The sequence below is a fragment of the Phaseolus vulgaris genome, chromosome 11 (assembly GCF_051622355.1).
Source record: "Phaseolus vulgaris cultivar YP4 chromosome 11, ASM5162235v1, whole genome shotgun sequence".
Lineage (NCBI taxonomy): Eukaryota > Viridiplantae > Streptophyta > Magnoliopsida > Fabales > Fabaceae > Phaseolus > Phaseolus vulgaris.
In genome coordinates this window covers 10,205,688-10,224,779 of record NC_143508.1, presented here as the reverse complement: position 1 = coordinate 10,224,779, position 19,092 = coordinate 10,205,688, and the positions used below count along the sequence as shown (strand labels likewise).

The following is a 19,092-nucleotide window of genomic DNA, read 5'->3' as shown; positions in this document are numbered from 1 at the left end:
GTTTTGAAGAATCCAAATCCTTTGAAGGATGTTGAAGTCTCTGCTATGCTTGATGTTGTTGTGTTGGTTTAGCTTAGTTCTGGGGTAGTTTATATGTTGTAATCCACCCTTTGGTTAAATCTAAAGCATTAGCATTCTCAATCTTTGTGAAAGTAAAATGTTTTCAAACTAAGTTAAAACAACCGATTGTTTTGTCGAAACAACCGATTGTTTATACTTAGGTGTTTTGAGGAAAAGATTGAAAACTGTTTTTAAAATGGTTGAACTGTTAAGTACCAAAACAACCGATTGATTCGAGGAAACAACCGATTGTTTGTTTTGGGACCATAACAAAAAAACTGTTTTCTGTTTGACTGAGCTTTAAATGATTTAACTGCTTACGCTCCAGTCATTAAATGTTTTGACCAATCTTTTAATGCAATTTAAGAGTTTGTTAAGATTTGATAACAAACTACATCTTTGAATATATTCAGAAAAACATATTTGAGATGTAAGAATCTTTTAACAAGTTTTTCCTAAGAGTTTTGAGTTTTTCAAAGAGTTGAGATTGCTAAGAGTTTGTAATTGATCAAAGTGTATGGAATAGGATTCTGCTTGTATTGATTTCATATTATCTTTTGTAACAAGTGTAATCCTTGTACTCTGTTGAACAAGTATTCGTTTCTGTGTTTTGCTGAGATTGGTTGTGTGTTCTTGAGGGGATCAAGATCAGCAATCTTAGTGTTGGTGTGTTGACCAAGGAGAGTGTGTTTCTTGAGGTGTTCAAGGTCATTCTCTTGGTTGTTGTGTAAGTGATCAAGGTGTGATTGCTTAGTGAATTTCCTCAGGGTTATGAGAAGACTGGATGTAGCTCTGGGTTTGGAGTGAACCAGTATAAACAACTGTGTACAATCTCTCTATCTCTAACTCTTTAATTTCAGTTTACTTGTTGTTTGCTGGTATAAACAACCGATTGTTTCTGCGAAACAACCGATTGTTTTTCTGGTACTACAGCTTTTGCTTGCTGTTTTGGCGAACTAAATTTCTGAATCAATTGTTTCCTGAGATAAATTCATTCTAGTTTTGAAAAGTTTGCGAAAACCCTCTTTAAACAATTCACCCCCCTCTAGTTTAAAACCATCTTTTCTAACAATTGGCATCAAGAGCTTGGTTCTTGAAAGTTATTCAAGTTGATCCTAAAAATCTTTTTAATGGATGATAGACTACCTTTTGGGAAAGGTGCTTCAATTAACAGACCACCTTTGTTTTGTGGTTTGAACTACCAGTTTTGGAAAGTAAGAATGAAAATATTTATGGAATCTCTTGACAAAGGAATTTGGGATGCAATTGAAAATGGTCCTTTTATCCCAAAGTTTGAAAAGGATGGATCTGTCTTTGAGAAACCATGGTCTCAATGGACTGATGCAGAAAGCAAAAAGGCCAAATTCGATTGCATTGCCAAAAATATTATAACATCTGCTTTAAATTCTGATGAGTTTTTCAGGGTCTCGCAATGCAAATCATCAAAACAAATGTGGGAGACTTTGGAAGTCACTCATGAAGGAACAAATGAGGTGAAAAGAGCTAGAAAGCATGCTCTTATCCAAGAATATGAGATGTTTAGAATGCTTAAAGGAGAAACAATTGCTGAAGTGCAGAAAAGATTTACGCACATCATCAATCACCTTATGAGCCTAGACAAGACCTTTGATAAAGAAGAGCTGAACATCAAGATCTTGAAATGTCTTGATAGAGCATGGCAACCAAAGGTAACTGCTATTTCCGAATCTAAAGATCTAACATCATTAAGTGTTGCTTCTTTGTTTGGAAAGCTTAGGGAACATGAGCTAGAGATGAATAGACTCAATGTTCAAGAAAGTGAAGATAAGCACACAAGGAGCATAGCCTTGAAAGCATCCAAGCACAAGGGAAAGCAAGATTCCAGTGATGACAGTGATGAGGAAAACCTTAGCTTGTTGTCAAGAAAATTCAGCAAATTCCTAAAGAGAAACCGCAACAAAGACAACAACAAGGATAGGTATGGAAACAAGAAACCCAATGAATTCAATTCAAATAACTATACTTGTTTTGGTTGTGGTGAGCAAGGTTATATAAAGGCAGATTGTCCAAACAAGAGCAAAGAGAAAAAGACTAGTTACAAGGAGAAGAAAGGCAAGACAAAAAGAACGTACATAGCTTGGGATGAAAATGAGGTGTCATCATCAAGTTCTTCATCAAGTGAAGATGAAAAAGCAAACATATGTTTGGTAGCTGAAAATGATGATGAATCTTGCAGCTCAAGTGAGGTAAGTTCATGTGCTTCCTTAAATGAACAAAATTACAGTGAATTGCTTGAAGCTTTTCAAGAAACACATGATGAAGCTAATAGATTGGTTCTTTCAAACAACCGATTGAAAGATCTTAACAGTTGGCTTGAAAAGAGAGTTAAATCACTTGAAGAGAATCTGGAAAAAACAAAAAGTGATTTTGAAAAATTGGAAAATCATTTCAAAAATGCCTCTTGCAAGTGTGATACTTTCATTTGCGAAAATTATGAAAATCTTGAGAAAAAGGTTCATTATCTTGTTGAAACTGTGGACAAGCTTTCAAAGGGGAAATCAAAATTTGAGAATGTCTTGGCATCTCAAAGTTGTGTTTTTGGAAAGGCTGGTTTAGGCTTTAATCCACAAAACAAGCAAGATAAGTTTTCAAAAGGTTTTTCAAGAAAATCAGAAAAACAACCGGTTGTTAAGAAGAAACAACCAGTTGTTACATGCTTTTACTACATGAAGAAAGGCCACTCTGTTAGATTCTGTAAAATAAGGAAATATTCTGTTCCAAGAGGTTTTATGAAATGGATTCCTAAGGGATGTGATGTTTCTAACTGCAAAGAAAAGACAAACGGACCCAAATTTGTAAGGGGACCAAATCTTGCTACTTGAAATCTTTTATGCAGGAAAACTAAAGAAAAAGAAGAGACTGAGTCATCTGATCAAGCTGTTGAAGAAAAAGGCAGTCATTGAAGCTGAATCAATGCTATGCAAAAGACCTCAACAGTGAAAAGAGGCTTCTTGATCATAAAGCACATGGCTCATTGAAGAATCAACATAAGGATAAGACTTTCCTTTATTTGTTCTTAATTTTTGTTTCAAAGTTTTTTCTTATGGTTAAAAAATCTTTTTATAATCAATGTCATCTGCTTTGAACTCCTTCTGCTGATGATTAAAATTCAAAAACAAGTTTTTAACTGCTACAGAAAAACAACTGATTGTTTCTTCGAAACAACCGATTGTTTTGGGTCTGACAGCACTGTGTAGAAATTGTTTTAATTGCTATTTTGAATTTCTATCCGTTGCAGGTCAATTCAAAAGAGAGAATCTTGGTCAAAGAATCTGTGTTGAAAGCTGATTTTGTTCAGAGAGAAGTTACAACAGTCATAAAGGAAAATATTCCAAAATCTTGGAAATTCAAGAGCCTTTATGACTAGTCAAAGATCACATGTGAAGACCATGTGATTCTCAGCTTTTTCTGACATTTTCTGTGCAGAGCAGAGTCAAGTCCTCTCTCTCTGAAAACCAGGTACCCATTGAATGAAATTAAATTCAAATTGATTCTATTACTGCTATAAAATCTGGTGCATATTTCTTCCATAAGAACAACCAATTGCAACATCTCTTGTAATATCTCTTGCAACATCTCTTGCAAAAATCTGTGAAGTGAGTTCTCTTCTGTTTTCGTCTCTGCCATCATGGAATCAACTCCTCCCACCTCAAAGAGAGTCAAAACAAGGAGTGTAAGGTCTGGAGGAAGGCTAGAAGGCTGGTTTTATGAGACAATGATCTCATTGAGAAGTATAGGTATGAAACAAGTATCAAGAAGATAAACAACCCCAAGGTTGTATGCTTTGATTGGCTGAAAAGTCAAAAGCTTGATAATGTGAGAAGGCTGCTCAAGGATCAATCTCTCAGAAAGTTCCTGGAGATGAAGGGAAACATTTATCCAGATTTGGTGAGGGTGTTCTACACAAACTTGAAGTTTAAGGGAAACAATCTAGTTTCTCATGTGAAAGGTGTAGAAATGGAGATATCTCATGAAGTATGGACTGCTGTTGCTGGTCTTAAGTTCTCTGGTCTGAGAATCAACAAGGGAAACCTTGGAGTGGTGGAGGATTTTAACAAAATCCAATTCTACAAAATTTGCTTGAAGAATAAACATGCTCAAGTTAGTACATGCTCGGTTGGAGTTTGAAGCTTGATGAGAGATTGCTTGCTCTCATTGTAACTTGGATTCTAACTCCAAGGGGGAGTAATCATTCTGTGCTAACCGAAGAAGATCTGGTATATATCTTCTGCATCACCAAGAAAATCAAAATCAATTGGATCCATATCATCAAAGAACACATGCAAAAAGCCATGAGGTTAGGAGATTATCATTATCCATATGCTGTTTTGATATCTAAATTTCTACTCTATTTTGAAGTTAATCTTGAAGATGAAACTTCTGAGTTGGTCAAGTCAACTCAAGAGTTGAGCAATGGATCACTCAGCAAGATGGGTTTTACAAAAGTAGGTGGAAAATGGATAAGCAAGGATGGTGATCATGGTGCCTCATCTAGTGGTGCTGCTAATCTTGAACAAGATGAACCTGCTGATATGGATGTTCAAAATGAAGATCAACCTGAAGATTATCAAGATGCTGGACCTAGTGCTGGTGCTAGAGATCAGGAAGATGGAATGCCAACCATGTCTTCTTTTGAAAGATACATGATCAATAGGCTTGATACTTTTGGGGAGAATCAAAGAAATCTTCATGATCTGTGTGTTAGCAACTTCCAGAACATTGATAACAGATTCAACAACATGGATGCAAGATTCATGACTCTAGATGAACAGATTGAAGCTGTTCAGAATCAAATTTTGATCTTCAGTTTGCTGATGAAGAAGAATGAAGGAAAAACAACCAATTGGTTATCGGAACAATCGATTGTTTTCTAGCTGTTATATCTGGTTTTTAAATTTCTTTCTTTCTGCTGTTGCTGCTTTAATTTTGATGTAATCCAAGCAATATCTTGTTTTATCTCTTATCTTTGTCTATTTGTGAAGACAAATAGGGGGAGATATATGTTGTGTTTAAGTTTTTGTTTTTATTTGTTAAAACAGTTTGGATTATGTAATATTTTTCTGATATTTAGTTCTGAAGGTTATTAACTGTTTATCTGTGCGCTAACAAAATATCAGAAGTTCAATATTTTGCTCAAAGTTCTATTGCAGGAACTGCTTCAGATTTAATCAAGTACAACACAAGCATCAGGGATTTGTCTTCATCAAATAGGGGGAGATTGTTGAACCAAGTGGTGTTCAAGTTTTGAAGAATCCAAATCCTTTGAAGGATGTTGAAGCCTTTGCTATGCTTGATGTTGTTGTGCTGGTTTAGCTTAGTTATGGGGTAGTTTATATGTTGTAATCCACCCTTTGATAGTTGAAATAATGTGTTGCATTGCTGTCTTTTGAAACCTAAGCTTAGTGGTATTTCTGAATATGTATGACAGAATGTGGAATATATGATACTGAACTATGTACACTAGTCTCTTGGTTTAGTGTGTTAAACCGCCCTTTGTGATATGCAGAGTATAATGAGAAACCTTGGCAAGTAGAAAATCAGGGTTTTACGCGGCCATGAGAGGAGGAAGAATTGGAAGAGGGCAACAGAGGAAAAACATGTTACGCTTCAAGATGACAGAGATGCAACTGGTGTCTTTACGAGGCTCTTAATATCATTGAGGTACTGCTTTACCAGCTCTAACTCTTCCAAATTTTCTTTTTTATTTATGCTAAGGAAAATGACAAAATACACTACAAGAATAATAAGATTTAGCTGCAATAGAAAGTGTGGGTCACACTATTTGCGTAGGTTAAGCCTACATAAAATGAAGAAGAAAAAAAATTAAAAAAATAGTGTCCGTCAAACACACGAAAAATCCATGGTATTATTGAACTGGTACTTTTTTCTGCTGAGAATTTAATTGATAATTTGAGAAAATCTAAAGTGTATTTAGTTTACATTAATCATTAAACTCGCCTAATTGTTAATTAATTTTTTGTCATTTTTTATTAACTCTTATACTGTCATTCCATAGTTTCCTCTTTGAGGCTTTAAACTCCAACATTCTCTTCCATAGAGTATATAACAAGTCATAGAGCAATGTGATAACACTCACTTCTCTAGAGTACAAGTGGTAATTGAGCAATATGCTCACAATCACTTCCATAGAGTACAACTGGTCTAAAACTTTCCTTTAAGCTTCATAGGTACTTTGTGATCACAAATATTTTGAGTTGAAAATCACTTTACAAGTCAAAACTGATTTCACACCATTGTGATATGGTATGACAGTTTTGTTTGATAATTCTTATATATCACTACTCATAAAGCTGTGTTATATTGGCTAATAATTTCATCACTACTATATACATATAATTTCATCACTACTATATATATATATATATATATATATATATATATATATATATATCCCCATGTATGTATATATATAGAGAGAGATAGACTCAAATGAAATGAATAATGTACATAGAATCTAAAGTGATAATCAATACTTACTCCTTGTATATTCATCTTCTTATAATAGTAAGCCTCAAAAGAATATTAGTGAGTACTCATTATTTTGCTATGAAAGAACTGTCTCTTTATAAAAGAATCTCAATAAGATGAAATTATAACTTAGAAAAAAAGGTATATTCACCTTTCCAAATCAACAATTTTTTTCCTATGATAATGAGCTTTACTAGAAGAGGTGAGAAGACATTAGTAGTTTGATGTCCTTCAAAGTGGAGGTGCTAGCGAGGAGTAACTGTTGAAAATGTATTTGCCAATATGGCACTTCAAGAAGGAGAGGTGTCTTTGCTTCATAGTTCAAAGCTTATTTCATCTTCTGAATTTTTTAAGTTGAAGGTATTATAAAAATAGTTTAGTGGCGCATGCATATTTTCAGAGAAAAATATATCCTTGGGAGGGTCATTCATAGTTGCTCAAAATTGCCAAGAGATCCATTTACATTTGGATGAAGCATAACACATCTTCATCTCTCAAGAAATGGAGCATGATTTGTCATGCTTCTTTCTTAAAATAGTGGTTTTTTAATGGTGTTTCCCTATATATGTTTGATTTTCTTTACCATTCATTTGTGTTCTGATAGTGTATTTGTGTATTATTTGTGTTGACAGACTACAACAAAGAAGAAAATTTCTTTTACTTTCTCGTTTCCTGCTGAACTTGATATGCGGCATAGAATGTCTGAGCTGTCTCAGTTCGACTTGGTGTATGACTTGTCAGCTGTACTGATTCACAAGGGAACTGGTGCTAATAGTGGTCATTACATTGCTCATATTAAGGATGTAAACATTGGGCAATGGTGGGAATTTGATGATGAGCATGTTATTAATTTGGGTTGTCATCTATTTGGCGAAGGGTCTTCAAATTCTACCTCTAAATCCATCAAGACTGATGCAATTCATTCTAATTGTTCTCAAGCGATAGTAGCTGACAGTAATGGAAATGGTTTGCATGCCTCTCATTCAAAATCTTCACTTGTGGAGACATTTTTGTCTAGTGATGCGTACATGTTGATGTACCATCTTAAACATACAAAAAATGTTGGTGAAATTGGGAGTGTAATTTGTAGTGCTAAGCATGATGAAAGAGAGGGTGTGGAAGTTGCTTTGCAAAATGGTGCTTCTCTTGCATCTCATCTTTGTAATGAGATTCAAAATTTCAATGCCTCATATGATGAAGCTTGTCAGGAGTACAATAACAAGAAAGAGTTGGAATTGGGTCGTATTACTGGAAGGAGACAGGAGGTTCAATCTGTTTTAGCTGAAGTTCCTATTCAACCACTGGAAAAACCATTTTATTGGATTTCTAGCGAATGGCTTCGCCAGTGGGCTGACAACATTATTCCAGTGTTAGTGCTTTTCCTTTCAAACAATTATTAGAGTCAGGTTAATTGATGTATTAGTATTTTATAGGAGGCTTACTTTGCAAGGTATATGCAGTCCTCTTGACAACTCATTTGTCCAATGCTCACATGGGAAAGTCCCAGTTTCAAAGGTTACCTCAATGAAACAAGTGTCTGCTAAAGCATGGGATACCTTGTTCTCCAAGGTAACTTTTTGTTGGTCTCCTGTTACATATTTTTTGTGGATTATTAATTATCTACATGTGGTATAGTGCTGTTAAGGTTTGTTTGGTGTTCAAGATATGATAGGATGATACTGGGATAAAAACAACTTATGATATGAATATGATAGAATCCAAGTATGATAAGCTTAAGCCAGTCAAATGTTTGGTGCACCTCAGATAATTAGATAACTAAATTATGTTACCTTTTCCTGTATTCAACATGGACCAAATAATGGTAAGATATGATAAAAATTATGTTCAAATGACAAAATTACTCTTCCATTAAAATTACATATAGTTTCTCATATTTTATTGTTTTCTAACTTAGTTCCTCCCTCTGAGGATAAGAAATGCTTTGCACAGTTAACAATGATTATGTCTTGGGAAAGGTCAAAATTGACAAGCAACTCTTTCAACCTATTTTTATGTTTTCAGTTGGGTAATACTGGTAGGAAAGATGAAAAGAAAATTTACAAGATGTAGTGGAGATAAATCTAGTTTTATAAGTGAACTTTAGAAGTTGGGGGAGTGGTTGTGTTGCCCATGACCACATTTTTTACTGGTGATGTCTGTAAGGAAACTAGTGTTTATTGGGGGCTGATGGAACATAAACTTTCTTAGAAATGCTTATGTGAGGAGGAAAATTCTATTTACTTAGCTAAATTAATTACAGTTTCTAGCAAGAGTAGATGTCGATGTTATGGAACTGCAGACTTGCCTTCCATCATTCGCCATGGAGTGTCTTCCCTAACCCAACCTTCAATACTTGCTCCTTCCAGTGATTACTTTTCTCATAATAAACAACTTCATCAACAAGTGATGCAAGCAAATGAAAGAGCCGATCAAGCAACTCAAATAGCTGCTCAAGCAAATCAAAAGTGTGCAATGTTGGAGGATAAAATAAAGTTCATGGAGCAAAAGTTAACCATGATGATGGAGCGACAACAGGGTGACACCTCAACAAGCACAAGTCAGGTTCACCCTCACTATGCTCAGAACTTTGATGATCAACCCCTGCCTTGAGTTCATCATTTTGTAAGTTTTCTTAAAACAATATCTGTGTATGGTATTATAACTTGTTTTTCCTTGTATTAACTAGATTATGTTTCATTACCACTCTAAAGTTGCTTTTGGAGAAATAACCTTCATTGATGTCGCATACTGCTCTTGATGAAGTTTGATAATGTACAAAATAATCAGAAAGTAGAAGTTTCTTTTCCTTTGGTGGGTGATTAGATAGTAGCAGATATTGATTTGTTGTAAGCAGGGTAGGTTTTATTAGCTCAACTTATGATTATGATTATGCAGGGGGGAGTTAGATATCACGAAGTAGCTGCTAGGATTATGATGGTTTTTTGCTGCAGTTTTGGTGCTGGTTTTGCTGGTTTTTATGTTGTACAAATGTTGGTTTGCTGCTGCAGTTTTGGTACTGCTTTTTGCTGGTTTTATGTTGTATAAATGTTGGGTTTCTGCTGCAGTTTTGGTACTGTTTTTAGCTGGTTTTATGTTGTATAAATGCTGGTTTATGCTGCAGTTTTGGTGCTGGTTTGGTGCTATTCTGATGTTGTTTTTGCTGCAGTTAAAGTGCTTTTGATGTTCTTTTTGGAGCCTAGGCACTGTTGTTTTTAGGTTTAGTAGTAGGGTGTTAAGCATAGTTTGTTTGAGTGTGTGTCCTTGTTCTTTGGGAATGTTTGTAGTCATCTATTATGTAGATGATCTCTTTAGTTTTAGGCTCTTTCTTGTTATGTTAAAACAAGAAAGGTTTCAAACTGTTGAAGATTTAACTTCTCTAGGCTGACATGATCAGAAAGTAGAAGTTTCTTGGAACCTTATATAGCTCAACTTCTGTTTGTCATCAAGTTACTATTTTTTAAAGCGTGTTTTCTGCTTTTCTTGGTATTTTGAAGAGTGTGAAGGTAAGCTTGTCTTGGTATCTACCAGCTCAACCTTAGTTCATTAAAGTAACTTTAGTACAATTTCAATCAAAATATCTTCAATCAAAAACCACATATATCACGTTTCTACCTTTGTATTTTTTGTACAAAATTCCAAGTTTATTATCGTGGGCCTTGTATTAGAAAATAATTTTTCTTGTTCTTTTCCTTGTTCCTATTAAAAAAATATTTTTTTTTGCTCATTTTAAAAACAATATTCAATTTTCAAGAGAAGTAAAAAGTATAAAGAAAAAGTTATAAATAAATTTTTTTTAGTAAGAAAAACATTTCTTCATATTAGATTGCTTCCTAAAATAATTTTATCTTGAATAATTATATTGAAAAAAAATGAAATAGGTAAAAAATAGGATAAATGCAATAATAAAAAGAGAAGTAGAGTAATTTAAAATTGATTTATTTTAATAAAAAAATAGTTTTCTTTTTAAAATTGATTTATTTCAATAAAAATATATTTCAAACTAAAATTCTTTGTGTGCTTGTAGGCTAAGCATACATTTTTTCAAATAAAAAATATTTTGAATATTTTAAAGGCTAAGCCCACGCTAATTTGTGGCCAACATGTGTGTGTCCCTCGTAGCTAAACTCACTCTACTGGGACATTTTGAAGGCTTGGCCCACGCTAATATAATTTTGTGTGGGCTTAGCATGGGTCAAACTCACAATTTTTTATAACTACTTGGACATTTTGAAGGCTTGGCCCGAGTCAAACTCACAATTTTTTATAACTACTTGGACATTTTGAAGGTTTGGTCCACGCTAATATAATTTTGTGTGGGCTTAGCGTGGGTCAAACTCACAATTTTTTATAAATTTCTAAACTCCTTGTAGGCTAAGCCCACGCTTCACCTACGCAAAAAACACCCGCCTTGTATCGCCCACACCCGCCAATATATTTTTACGTCGAGTATATTAGCTTCAAAATTCTTATTAACGCTATGCCGACGATAATCACCCTTTTGTGTAGGTTTTTCATACTTAGCCTCCGTTTTTGGCCCAATAATAATAAAACTTTTTTTGTAGTGATAACTGTGGTGAAACTTACAAACTTTGATGGAGAAATAAATCAAGGAATGTTGTTTGAATGTGTGCACTGAGTTGTTTACCAAACCACTTCCAGCTAGCAAGTTTGAATACTTAAGACAGAAGATTGGAGTTTGCAGTTCAAAAATCAAGGAGGAGTGTTAGATATTATGATTTTGTAACTGCACATAAATGCACGTAACTGCATGTGACTCTTTATTTTTCTATTTTAATTGTTGAATAAACATTTCTAAGTAACTGCTCATAAGCATTTAGGAGACAGCTACTGGAAGTATTATAAAACATCTTGCTCTGTTTTATTCCCTCAACACCAACAATTGGTATCGGAGCTATTTTCTTGAGGGATCTGTGAGGTTAGTAGAGTGCACCAATGGAAGGAGGATCAAAATTTTCAGCAATGGCACCACCTGTCTTTGATGGAGACAATTATCAAATGTAGGTTGTTCGTATGGAGACCTACCTAGAAGCATTGGATTTATGGGAAGCTGTAGAAGAGGACTATGAAATTCAGTCCCTTCCAGAAAACCCTATTGTGGTACAAATAAAATCACAAAAGGAAAAAAAGATGAAGAGATCAAAGACAAAAGCATGTCTATTTGCAGTTGTATCTCCTATGGTATTCACAAGGATAATGTCCTTGAAGTCAGTAAAAGAAATCTGGGATTACCTTAAGGCAGAATATGAAGGTGATGAGAGGATTCGGGGAATGCAAGCCCTGAATCTAATCAGAGAGTTTGAATTGCAGAGAATGAAGGAGTCGGAATCCGTAAAAGAGTACTCGGACAGACTTCTAACCATTGCCAATAAAGTGAGGTTGCTTGGATCTGTGTTTAAAGATTTAAGAATTGTGGAAAAACTGCTTGTAACAGTTCTAGAGAGGTTTGAAGTCACCATAACAACCTTGGAGAATACGAAGGACCTATCAAAGATTTCTCTCGCATAGATCTTAAATGCTTTACAAGCACAAGAACAAAGGAGAGCCATGAGACAAGATGGAGTAGTTGAGGGAGCTTTACCAGCCAAACATGAAGGTGGTTGGAAAAACAAAAGCAAGCAGAACCAGCAAGAAAATGGAGAAGTTGCTACACACAATAACAACAAAAGGAGAAATTATCCTCCTTGCAAGCATTGCAATAAGTTAGGTCATCCACCATTCTAAATGCAACCAACTTGGACATGAAGCAGTGATATGTGAAAACAAAAATCAGGTGGAAGAGGCAGATGCTCAAGTTGCTGATCAAGAAGAGGAAGATCACTTGTTCGTAGCCACTTGTTTCTCAAGCAGAGAATCAAGTGAGAGTCGGTTGGTTGACAGTGGTTGCACCAACCACATGACACATGATAAGGAACTCTTCAAGGAATTGAGAACCACTGATATTAAAAGGGTGAGGATTGGAAATGGTAAACACCAAAGGAAAAGGCACAATAGCTATCACAAGCTATAAAGGTACAAAAATCATTACAGATGTTCTTTTTGTGCCAGAGATTGATCAGAATCTTTTGAGTGTTGGTCAATTGTTGGAAAAAGGCTATAAAGTGATGTTTGAAAATAAACATTGCTTAATCAAAGATGTTGATGGCAGAGATTTGTTTAAAATTGAAATGAAGGGAAAGAGTTTTGCTCTCAATCCAATTGAGGAGGAGCACATGGCCTTTAAATCCAAAGAAAGTGTCACTGAAATTTGGCACAAAAGACTCGGGCATTTTCATCATCGAGGGATGCTTCAAATGCAATCAAAGAAGTTGGTAGAAGGACTTTCTGATCTTGATGATGAACTGACCAACTGTCGAGCATGCAAATTTGGGAAGCAACACTGGCAATCATTTCCTAAACAGGCTTGGAGGGCTTCGAAGAAATTGCAGCTCATTCACACTGATCTTTGTGGTCCTCAAAGAACACCATCATTAAATGGTAACCTTTATTTTATAGCCTTCATTGATGATCTAACAAGAATGTGTTGGATTTTCTTTTTGAAACAAAAATCAGAAGTTGCTGGTGTATTTATGAAATTCAAGGCCAAAGTGGAAAATGAAAGTGGTTGCACAATTCAGATTTTAAGATCTGATAATGGCAAGGAGTACACTTCAGAAACTTTCAATCTTTTTTGTGAGGAGGCAGGAATTGAGCATCAATTAACGGCTCCATACACTCCACAACAAAATGGAGTTAGTGAGAGGAGAAATAGATTTATAATGGAAATGACTCGTTGCATGCTTCATGAGAAGAATCTCCCAAAGAATTTTTGGGCGGAAGCAGCAAAAACTGCTGTATTTTTACAAAATCGAATTCCAACAAAGGCAGTGAAAGAGCAGACACCATTTGAAGCTTGGTATGAATACAAACCATCTTTAAAATTTCTTAAAGTGTTTGGTTGCTTGTGTTTCACTTATATTCCACAGACTAAACGTGATAAGCTTGACAAAAAGGCAACAACTGGCATTTTTGTTGGTTATAGTACCAGTTCCAAGGCTTATAGGGTGTTTCAACCAGATACTGGATGTTTTATTGTGAGCAGAGATGTGTATTTTGTGGAAGATGAACAATGGAGTTGGGAAGACTCAAATAAGTCAAATCAGATTCATAGTCAATCAAGGGATTTATCTATTGTCAACACTCTAGAAGAACATGTAGATGAAGAATGGCAGAATGAACTAACCGATTAGAGGAACAAGATCACTCTCTGATATGTATCAAAGATGAAATGTGGTTGTTTGTGAACCTGCCGGATACCATGATGCAAAAAATAATAAACATTGGATGGCTGCAATGGAGGAGGAGTTTTCAATGATTGAGAAAAACAGAACTTGGGAGCTGGTTGATAAACCACATGACAGGAAAATAATAGGAGTGAAGTGGGTATTTAAAACTAAGTTAAATCCCGATGGCTCGGTCAACAAGCTCAAAGCAAGGCTAGTAGTCAAGGGATATGCTCAAGTGTTTGGAGTTGATTATTCAGACACATTTGCACCTGTTGCTAGGCTTGACACAATCAGATTGCTTCTCGCTCTCGCTGCTCAAAATAATTGGAAAGTGTTTCAGTTGGATGTCAAATCAGCATTCCTAAATGGATTTCTTGAAGAAGAAATTTATGTTGAGCAATCTGAAGGCTTTGTGGACAAAGGAAATAAAGACAAAGTGTACTTACTGAAGAAGGCACTGTATGGCCTGAAACAAGCCCCAAGGGCCTGGTACAGTAGAATAGATGATCACCTAATTAGTTTGGGGTTTGAGAAAAGTTTTTCTGAACTTACTCTATATGTCAAGCATGATTGTACAGACATTTTGATCATCTCTCTCTATGTAGATGATTTGTTGGTCACTGGAAATAATCTTGATCAAGTCAATCAATTCAAGTTGAACATGAAGAAGGTCTTTGAAATGACAGATCTTGGTCTGATGACTTGCTTTCTTGGGATGGAAATTAAGCAAAGTCAGGATGAAGTATTCATTTGTCAGAAGAAGTATGCAAAAGAAATACTTAAAATGTTTCAGATGGAAGATTGCAAGTCAACAAGCACTCCCATGAATCAAAAGGAGAAGCTAGTCAAAGAAGATGGATCTCCCAAAGTTGATGAAGTTGAATTCAGAAGCTTGATAGGATGTCTAATGTATTTGACAGCAACCAGACCTGACATCCTAAATGCAATAAGCATTCTATCCAGATTTATGCACTGCCCAAACGAGACTCACATGAGGGCTGCTAAGAGAGTCATCAGATACATCAAGGGAACTTGGAACTTTGGAGTTAAGCTCTTGAAGCATAAGGAGTTCAAGTTAACTGGTTTCTCTAACAGTGATTGGGGAGGTTCAATTGATGACATGAAAAGTACATCAGGATATTGTTTTAGCCTTGGATCAGAGATGTTTTCATGGAGCTCAAAGAAGCAAGAAACAGTAGCTCAATCCACTGCTGAAGCAGAGTTTGTTGTTGTATCAGCTACTGTGAATCAAGCTCTCTGGTTAAGAAAGATCCTGACTGATTTAAATTTGGAGCAGAAGCAAAGCACAGAGATTTTTGTAGATAACCAAGCTGCTATTATTGCAATCTCTAACAATCCAATTTTTCATGGCAAAACTAAGCACTTTAATATAAAGTTATTTTTTGTAAGAGAAGTGCAGAAGAATGGTGATGTGTCTCTTTGTTACTGTAAAGCTGAAAATCAACTTGCAGATTTGTTTACCAAACCACTTCCAACTAGCAAGTTTGAATACTTAAGACAGAAGATTGGAGTTTGCAGTTCAAAAATCAAGGAGGAGTGTTAGATATTATGATTTTGTAACTGCACATAAATGCATGTAACTGCATGTGACTCTTTATTTTTCTATTTTAATTGTTGAATAAACATTTCTAAGTAACTGCTCATAAGCATTTAGGAGACAGCTACTAGAAGTATTATAAATGTAATGGTTAGCAAAGATAATAAAACATCTGTTTTATTCCCTCAACACCAACAAGGTTCTTATTTATATTTCAATTATATGGATGCATGTGGCAACAAATCGCTAGCTCTATTCCCTGCTAAATTTCAGAAAAGCGTGTGGATTAAACGAGGTCTGTTCTATTTAAAAAGCAACTCAGTACTACGCCATGTTACTTTGTTATAGTAGTTTTTAAAAACAAGGTGATTGCTTTACTGATAATAGTATTATGTGTTTTGGTCCATGATATCAAATGGTTGTGTTAAAATTTCTGATGATTGTCTTCTTCAAATACAGATGATTGAATCGTAGGCTCCCATAGCATATGAATTATTACAAACCGGTTATTGTGTAAAAATGCAAAATAGAACCCAAAGTAAAATTGATAAAATAAAACCCAAAGTAAATAGTGCAATGAATACACTGTAGCACTTGTACATTCAGCCTTTGACTTCAATAATACTTGTACATTCTGCCTTCGACTTCAATTCCATTTCTCAAGAGACAACACTGACCTCAAAATCAATAGGAAATTGCAGATACATTTCAATCAGTTTGAATACAATAGGGAAATAATTAAACACAGAATCAACAGATACACAACAATGACTACGAAAAGGAAGAGTTGAAGAAGTATATATACACCACTCACTAAACCAAATTAAGATTTTTTATCATAAGGTTCAAGTCCTAAATCCTTTCTGGTTTTCCCCACAAACAAATCTCCTGACTTGATCATGCCAGGAAGCCTTCCAAGCACTGTAATGAATGGGAACTGTGCAACTGCATTTTTTCTCCCCAATGAGACTATAGAGATTGGTGGTTGTGCCTTGTATGTTCCCAACTTGGGCTCTTTGCCTCCTCCTATCAATAACTTTAGGTTCTTGGCAACCAATTGAGCATGACCACTTGCATACACCCCTTGTTTGATTTCCTGTCACACAATACAATATTTCATCAACAAGTTGCAACAAACATGTTGCACAGAATCAAATTACTGTCACTTAGAATATTTTTATAAAATTTGTAGACTAATACAACTACAGATTTACTGAAACTATTAACCTTAAACACATGTGGTGATCCTTGAATATCTAGAGTTACAGATTTTTGGATCCTTTTCCCCTTATTAAATTGACCGGGAAAAATGAATTTGGGAAGAACTAAAGTTCATGGATTTTCTTAAATCATGTTAACAAACACTTTCTATGTGTTTATTAGTAATTGGTAAAATAATTTCTTATGTGCTGTAAAGGTCTACTGTAATTACTAGTAAGTAAAACTTATATAACAGTTGAACAAATCAGCAAAGAACACATGATTCATACCAAGAAGGATCCTCTCTAGTAGAAAAAAAAAACTTGATACAGTTAAGTTCCATTATATTGATGTTTATTTTTTAAACCTCAACTTCAAAATAAGAATTGAAAGATTAGGATTTCATGTTGTGGTAAAGTTATTGCAGATGATCAATTCCTCCTAACCAAGAGGAGTGACTAAGAAAATAGAATATCCTACTGAAAACCAAAATGATCTGGTTTTGGTAAATAACACTTACTTCAACATCTGTAATATCTCCAATTGCAAAAATGTTGGTCCTGCCCTTCACTCTCAAGTTTTCATCGACCTTGATCCTTCCATTAGCATCCAAGTCATCCTTTAGAAGTGTTTCTCCGAGCCATGCGGAACCAAGTGGTTTCCCTATGCATAGAAAATGAGCATCTGCTTCTACAGTCTCTCCATTTGAAGTTTCATATGTCGTATTTTCTTCCGAAGAGGATCTCACGTCGACAGATTGCTCTAGTTTCACATCAACCTTCTTTGATGTGAGCCACTTCAAAGTCTTACTGGAAGCTTTTTGCCCAATGTATTCCAGCAACCTTGTCCCTTTATGCACTATAGTGACCTTTTTCTCAGGAAAATCAACAGCAATCTCTGCTGCAAGCTCAACACCAGTTGGACCTCCACCAACAATCAAAATTGAACTCGCAGATTTGATTTTTGCATTTTCTGCCATGCAAAATTCCCCTCATAAATCAAATAAATACATTGAAAATTTATTATATAATGGAACTTTGACTAGAAATACACAACTAGGTGTTGCTTGGAAACACTTCCCTATATAGCACTCACAGGAAAAGAAAATAAAGAAAAGTAAAAATGAATTGAATTTTTCCTATATGTTAAAATCACCTTTTGTACTTAACTTTTATACAACCTCTTTTATCCAACTTCTTTAGAAGCTGATTGTAACATAAAAGAAAATTTCAATTCAGTTTTATTATCTTATTTTCTTCTCTACATAGGAAAAAAAATTATCCAAGCAGAGAGCTCTACTCCTTATAATCTAGCTTAGAATTATTATACTCAAGCCGACAAAGGTAAATCATCTTAAATACACAGTAAATGAATAATGAAAGATCAAGAGTTATTTATATCCCATTAATTTGTGTTTAGATATTTCTTTGTTTTTTGGCTTCAAGTTAAAAGTATTATACCTCCTTTGTATTGGTCAAGTCGTTCAGTCCTGGTTTTGGGAATAGATTCTGTGTGGCCAGTGGCAATAACAAGATAGTCATAGGCAATCTGCTGGCCATCTGCAGTAAACACTTCAGTTTCAGTTATGTTGGCTGCACTGGATACAACAAGGTCACCCTTTTTGAAGTACTCTCTATGGTTGATCACTATCCTTTCAGCAAAAGATGGCTCAACCAATCCCCTCAAACTTGCCCACGGAATCTCAAAATATTCCTTCCTGTGTTCAACAACTCACAGTCAATGCAACCATACACATAACAACCTCCGTGGTAAAACATACTTCTCCCTCAAATTTTGGGTCTATATAAAATTGGTTATAAACTTATTGGAACTTGTCAAAGAAGTAAAAGTTTATTTTTTTAACTTGATTTAACAAACATATAGAGGTAACTTATTTCATTAAACTGCACAATCAAGCTTTTAAGTATCAAGCGCTTAAAGCATTGTTTGAAAGGAACCACAGTTTTTATAGTTGTACACAACATTGAACTTCAATTAAATATAGAAAAGAGATAATAGAGAGACACGGTGTGGCTACATATAGAAAAGAGAGAGCTCACGGATCAATAAGGGTGACGTTGGCTTGGTTTTGTATGTTTTTTGCTAGGATGGCCCCGGCAACACCACCTCCTACGATGACCACTTTCTTCTCCGCCATCTTTAGTGAATGCAATTTACTTACTCTTGATAAGAGTTGGACTTTACTTTTTAATTTGAAATGATTGTTATCTTCTTGCAACAAGATAAGGCAACAACATAAATAGATGTCTCTGCGTCATTGCATGTATCATCAAAATGAAATGTCTAATCTTGAATTTGGACACAAATAAGACTAAAGCCAAATGGAAGCTGTAGCTGTAGTCAACTCACCACCTTCCTAGTTCACAACCAGAACGAAAGCTGTGTTCCAACTTCTTTATGTGCAGTTTCTTTAGGAAAATATTATTCAACAAATAAAAGACC

The 19,092-nt window shown here is 35.0% G+C and overlaps 1 protein-coding gene across 1 annotated transcript; it reads right to left on the bottom strand.

Moving 5' to 3' along the window:
- Positions 1–15,994: 15,994 nt before the first annotated feature.
- LOC137811054 (uncharacterized) lies at positions 15,995–19,092 on the bottom strand. The gene is made up of 4 exons (XM_068612666.2): positions 18,690–19,092; positions 18,090–18,346; positions 17,150–17,601; positions 15,995–16,525 (listed from the first exon to the last, which is right to left on the bottom strand). The coding sequence occupies exons 1-4, from the start codon at positions 18,785–18,787 to the stop codon at positions 16,253–16,255; spliced, it is 1,080 nt and encodes a 359-aa protein (XP_068468767.1). The 5' UTR covers positions 18,788–19,092; the 3' UTR covers positions 15,995–16,252.

Coding starts and splice junctions, on each gene's coding strand:
- LOC137811054 (XM_068612666.2), bottom strand. CDS start 18,787: ATGGCGGAGAAGAAAGTGGTCATCGTAGGAGGTGGTGTTGCCGGGGCC. Junction 18,347..18,689: donor AACGTCACCCTTATTGATCC/GTGAGCTCTCTC, acceptor TGTTGAACACAG/GAAGGAATATTTTGAGATTC. Junction 17,602..18,089: donor ACTTGACCAATACAAAGGAG/GTATAATACTTT, acceptor TTTGCATGGCAG/AAAATGCAAAAATCAAATCT.